Source organism: Perissodus microlepis, chromosome 8 (genome assembly GCF_051167445.1).
Source record: "Perissodus microlepis isolate ML-2025 ecotype Zambia chromosome 8, ASM5116744v1, whole genome shotgun sequence".
Classification (NCBI taxonomy): domain Eukaryota; kingdom Metazoa; phylum Chordata; class Actinopteri; order Cichliformes; family Cichlidae; genus Perissodus; species Perissodus microlepis.
In genome coordinates this window covers 12464073-12469037 of record NC_140468.1, presented here as the reverse complement: position 1 = coordinate 12469037, position 4965 = coordinate 12464073, and the positions used below count along the sequence as shown (strand labels likewise).

At 41.7% G+C, this 4965-nt stretch overlaps 1 protein-coding gene across 1 annotated transcript; it reads right to left on the bottom strand.

Annotated features, from left to right (window-relative positions):
- Nucleotide 1: 1 nt before the first annotated feature.
- Nucleotides 2-2601, bottom strand: dusp29 (dual specificity phosphatase 29). Its single transcript, XM_084937574.1, has 4 exons — nt 2387-2601; nt 2034-2253; nt 1719-1942; nt 2-1631 (listed from the first exon to the last, which is right to left on the bottom strand). Exons 2-4 carry the CDS (start codon nt 2213-2215, stop codon nt 1417-1419), a joined length of 621 nt encoding a protein of 206 aa, XP_084793700.1. The 5' UTR covers nt 2216-2253; nt 2387-2601; the 3' UTR covers nt 2-1416.
- Nucleotides 2602-4965: the final 2364 nt, after the last annotated feature.

Genomic DNA, 4965 nt, shown 5'->3' with positions numbered 1-4965 from the left:
CTTCACTGTTCCGCTTTTAATTTCAAAACATGCGTGTCGCTGAACCCAGCGGTAGATTTTGAAGGGTTGTGGTAATCCAGGCAGGTGTTTTTTCCTGGAGATTTGCTAGGACGGGGCTGAGGCTTAACTTGATTTGCACTCAAAATACTTATGAGTCGGGCTTTAATAGACCTGATCCTCGAGTAGGACATTTATTCAGTGATCTGAGAGCCAACTTGGATTTCACACTATGATTTGCAGTTTGGTTTGAGACTGTCCCTGATATATAGTCATGTGAAAAACTCAAGTACACCCCGTGATTCATTTGCTTGTACAACCACCTTCAGCAGCAATAACGTGAAGTAATCATTCTCTGTTTGACTTTATCAGTCGCTCACATCTTTGTGAGGGACTTTTGGCCCACTGTTCTTCAGTTCACTGAGGTTTGCAGCTGTCTTAAACTCCTGTCACAGCATTTCAATCAGGTTGAGGTCTGGACTTTGACTTGACCATTGCAACACCTTAATTATTTTCCTTCTTAGTCATTCTTTTGGAGACTTGCTGCTGTGTTCTGGATCATTGTCCTATTGCATGAAAAAATTTGGGCCAAGCTTTAGTGGCTGAACTGATGGCCTCATATTTGACTTGAGAACATTTTGATATACACAGTTCATACATAGTTGAATCAATGGTTGCAAGGTGTCCCGGTCCTGTGGCTACAGAAACAGCCCAAATCATGACCTCTCCACCGCCGTGCTTCACATTTAGCATGAGGTGTTTGTGCTGATATGCTGTGTTTGGTTTTCTCCAAATACGTTTCTGTGCATTATGACCAAACACCCCCACTTTGCTCTTGTCTGTTCCAGAAAGTGTTTGTTTTTTAGAAAGTTTTAGTCTTTTTCTAACTAAACTGTCATGACCTTTGACATTTAACATGCTAATGGATTCCTGCAGAGTCTGAGATGTAGCTCTTGGAGGTTTTTGTTTGCAATTTCTCGGACTTCTCTGTGAATTTACCAGGACATCAGCTCCCAGGAAGATGTTGTGAACAATACTTCTTACTGTAGAATGATGGACTCTTAAGTTGCATGGAAAAAGGCCTCATAACCGTTCTGAGATTGATGGGCAGCAACAGTTGCTGATGTCGTTCCTCCTTGGCATTGTGTTAACACACAGCTGAATGCTCCAGACCAACAAACTGCCCATACTTATGTTTTTATAGAGGTGCTCAAATTGCTGATGATTAGCAGCACCTGGTTGCTACTTACCCCTGACTTTACTTTTATTCCTATGGAAGCAGTAAAGCTGTACTTAGTTTTAATAGGACTTTATTTTTTCCACATGGCTGTAACTCGTAGCGTGACTTGGACAAGTCTTAATGGCTGGGATTTGACTTAGTCTCCACTGACATTAGTCTCAGACTGATCATCCACACAATCAGCTTTCCCCTGCAGATTCCCCCCTTTTCTCCAAGAGGTGCTGGTCCAGCTCTCGCAGCTGCTTCAAAAAGCCCCAGTTGGGGATGATACGCCTGCGTTTTTTTACGTGCTCTATGGCGTCGACCACCGTCATGTTCTCACAGATCATGAGATAGGCGAGGAAAAGTGTGGCGGACCGACTCCTTCCCATCACGCAGTGCACCAGCAGTTTATCTGCAGACGAATCAGAGAACAGATTCACGGCATGTTTTAGGCAATTTTCAGCCAAAATATTAGTTTTTTCCTGTGCAGCTGTCTTACTCTGAGGATTGCTCAGTGTCTTCTCAATAAACTGGGCAGCGGAGAAAAAATACTGGCTGAGGTCAAAGGTTGCGACGTCTTCTGCTACTACACCATAGTATACAATGTCCATGTCACTGTAGTAGCCAGCTCCAGTGTCCACATTGTTCCACGTCCCCTCTGCTGCATTCAGGATGTGCGTAATTCCCAGCTTCTTCAGTGTGTACTTGTCCTTTGCAGTGTCCCTACAAGAAGCCAGTGTCAGTATCATTTTAATCCTGTTATTTTATTCAGTTTAGACATTTTATGCTTTTAGAAAAACTTTTTCTTACTTACTCATCCCCAATAAAGACATTAGGCCAAACCTCGTTGACATGAGTGTAAGCCACACTCCCTCGGTTGAGGATTTTCTCCAACTCATAGCCCCCAGGTGTGGAATAATCATCCACTGGACTGGATTCCTCAGCTGCCCGAGTAACATTTATCTTTGTGCCAGTCTTCGACTCGCGAGAAGCCATTTTCTCACCGTGGCTTCCTCTCACACATGATTTATTTGCTTAAGGAGAAAAAGAAATGCCACACTTGCTTTTTTATTTTTTCTTATATTCCTCCACCCCTCAAACTACTGTCATAAAAAAGCACAGTTTTTGCTTTTTTTGTTTTTCACATGCATCTTCAGCAGCACTCACCCGGAGATTGAAGTCCTTCGTTTTTCTTCCCGGGAATTCGGTTTTCATCATTCTGGCAGCTGGTTGTGAAGCAGCCCTTGAAGGCAGAACATGGTAAGGTTTTAGTTCTGGCAGGCTCAAGTCAGGGCACAGATTGTATAACCGCTCTGTGACGGGCATCAAATGCAGAGGATATTTTTAGGGCTGTGATGTGGCGGGCCCCTGACCTTAGCTGCCACGTTCTCTGCCTGTGGGGAAAACTTCCACCCAGCCAGTCCCTGCCATCCACTTCTGAACACACAACTTTAATCTCTGCTGCTGGCAGGAAGCTGTGCTTATCCAAACTTTGCACTTGCCAAAGGATACCCATATTCACTGGAGTAAACAGGGCACTCTGAGCTTTTGCTCAACCGTACGAGCGAGTCCTTGAAATTGTGTCAGTCTCTCTTAGCCTTTCTGCATATCTTCAGACGCTGGGAGAAGCTGTGTAAGCACAGCCTCACAACACCCGTTAAGGATGTTCAGCATCTTCTGGAGCCTCTCGGGGGCCAAAAGAGAACTGAAATGTGTCAGACTGTTAGACAGATGAGGTTTTTCGCAAGATGGCACACTTCTTTGATTCCCCATTATATGATATGCACAGTCCATTCAGTGATCTAAATGCAAGCCCCCAAAGTGAGAGTGTGATGATGGCTGTATTGCAGGATGGCTAGATGAAGCTGCTAACATGTCAGACAGAGTTTTCACACCATCAAACTCCTTTATTTTTCCCTCATATCTTCCTACTCTGCCATCATTCATTCTGACAGTGAAATCATTAAACCTGTGATATCCAATTCCTTTTATTTTGACAGCATCTCTCTCCCAGCGAGCTCTGGAGAGCATCTCTTATTAAGATGGCTTCAGTGTTTCATCTCTTTTCAAAGTCTGACCTGAATCTGTATACATGCTCAGAAAGCACGCTGGCATATTTTTGTCATCTTGTATCAAGACTCTTTAGACACATCACAGTTTTAACTGTACGTCACTGGATTGTAGCAGTTAGGACGCAGTATTTTGAGAAATGTGAATAAGTAAGTGGAGCATTGTTTATTTATAAGCATGCACTGTCTGTGTGTTGTTCCAGTACAGCAGGGGTCTTGATCTTGATTGTGCTGTGCTTAAGACGTGAGCCTAAAGGCCCATGCCGCTGTTTTTTGCACATTTAGCTCCTTGCGTGCTTTGCGTTACCGGTGAACAGGTCAAGTATGAAGAAGTGGAGAGGAAGATGTTCAGATTTAAAATCTGGATATAATACAGATTAATATAACACAAATATTTTCTTTTTTTGTCATTTACCCTAGTCTGTTGAGATCTAAAATCTGTAGCACTTTGTGCCAGTGATCAGGAGCAGAGATAAGAGGTGGCCAAGGGTGGCCCTGGCCCCCACAGAGTTTGCAGGTCACAGAAAAGTCTGGCTACCTCACACAACACACACTTTTTGCAAAATGATTTCTCTTCTGTTTTTGTTCCTACAATAAACAACAGCTTTTTTTTGTTTTTAATTAATCAAGGGTTATCGAAATATAAAGGAATGTTATATAGTAGTGTGCAAAAGTCTTGAGCCATGCCTTCCTTTTTTAACTTGAAAATGGAAAATGGGAACTGCGTGCAGTGAAACATTTGCACACTGAAACGTGCAAACATACATGGAAATATAGTATTTAAGGCAAAAACGGAATTCTAATGAGCGTCAAAGTCAAAGTATTTGGTATTTAGTCTTTGACACAGTCTGAACAATCTAAGAAAGTCTTCTTGTCAAATCGTCTCCAGGCCTCTTGAAGGACATTCAAAGCTCTTCTTTGGATTCTGGCTGCTATTTAGTCTGTTCTCTGTCAAGATGATCCCACACTGCTTCAATAATGTTGAGGTCTGGGGAGGACCGATGTCATGACTGTATTTTTCTCTACGGATATGCTTTTGCTACATTTTACTACTTTTCCCTCATCCCGACTGGTCACAGCAGATGGCTGCTCTCCACAAACTGGTGTTGTCCATGATTTCCTCTTAAAAAGGAGTTTTTTTTCTCCAAGTGCTTGCACAGAGATCTGTGGCTCATCGGGTTAATGTGTGTCATTTTGAAGGGTGTTTATCTTGCAATATAAAACACTATTGTTAATAAATAAAGAGCAGTTTATTATTAATAACAATAATAGCGAAGAACCGTCACTTTTTGTGACGTGTATGGCACTGTTTGAGCTGTGTAGTCAGCCATAGTGAGCAGTAATTGTGCATTCATTTTTATTAAAATTATATAATAAGCTATTTTTTAAAAATTTAGTCTAATCATAAACAGCATTATATTACAATATGAGCTTTTGAAGCAATCAATTACACAGCTCATGCATGAGTGGGCTGATTGACTTTCATACTTTTCAATTATGGAAAACTGAGAAAAAAAGAAATCACCCAGAAATCTGCAGTGATGGATTCTGGTTTGTAAAATGGAGAATTGTAGTGTGAAAAACACAAAGAGATTAAAAAATAAGGCTTGAAATAGTCTTGTCTCAAATACAATGAGGTTCCGTTTGTGTCAAAAATGAACTGAACATGACAGGATT

Excerpts from the sequence above, each read along its gene's own strand:
- dusp29 (XM_084937574.1), bottom strand. The coding sequence starts at position 2,215 with ATGGCTTCTCGCGAGTCGAAGACTGGCACAAAGATAAATGTTACTCGG. Across the intron at positions 1,943-2,033 it reads AATGTCTTTATTGGGGATGA|GGACACTGCAAAGGACAAGT; the intron begins GTAAGTAAGAAA and ends GGCTTCTTGTAG. Across the intron at positions 1,632-1,718 it reads GACACTGAGCAATCCTCAGA|ATAAACTGCTGGTGCACTGC; the intron begins GTAAGACAGCTG and ends ATTCGTCTGCAG.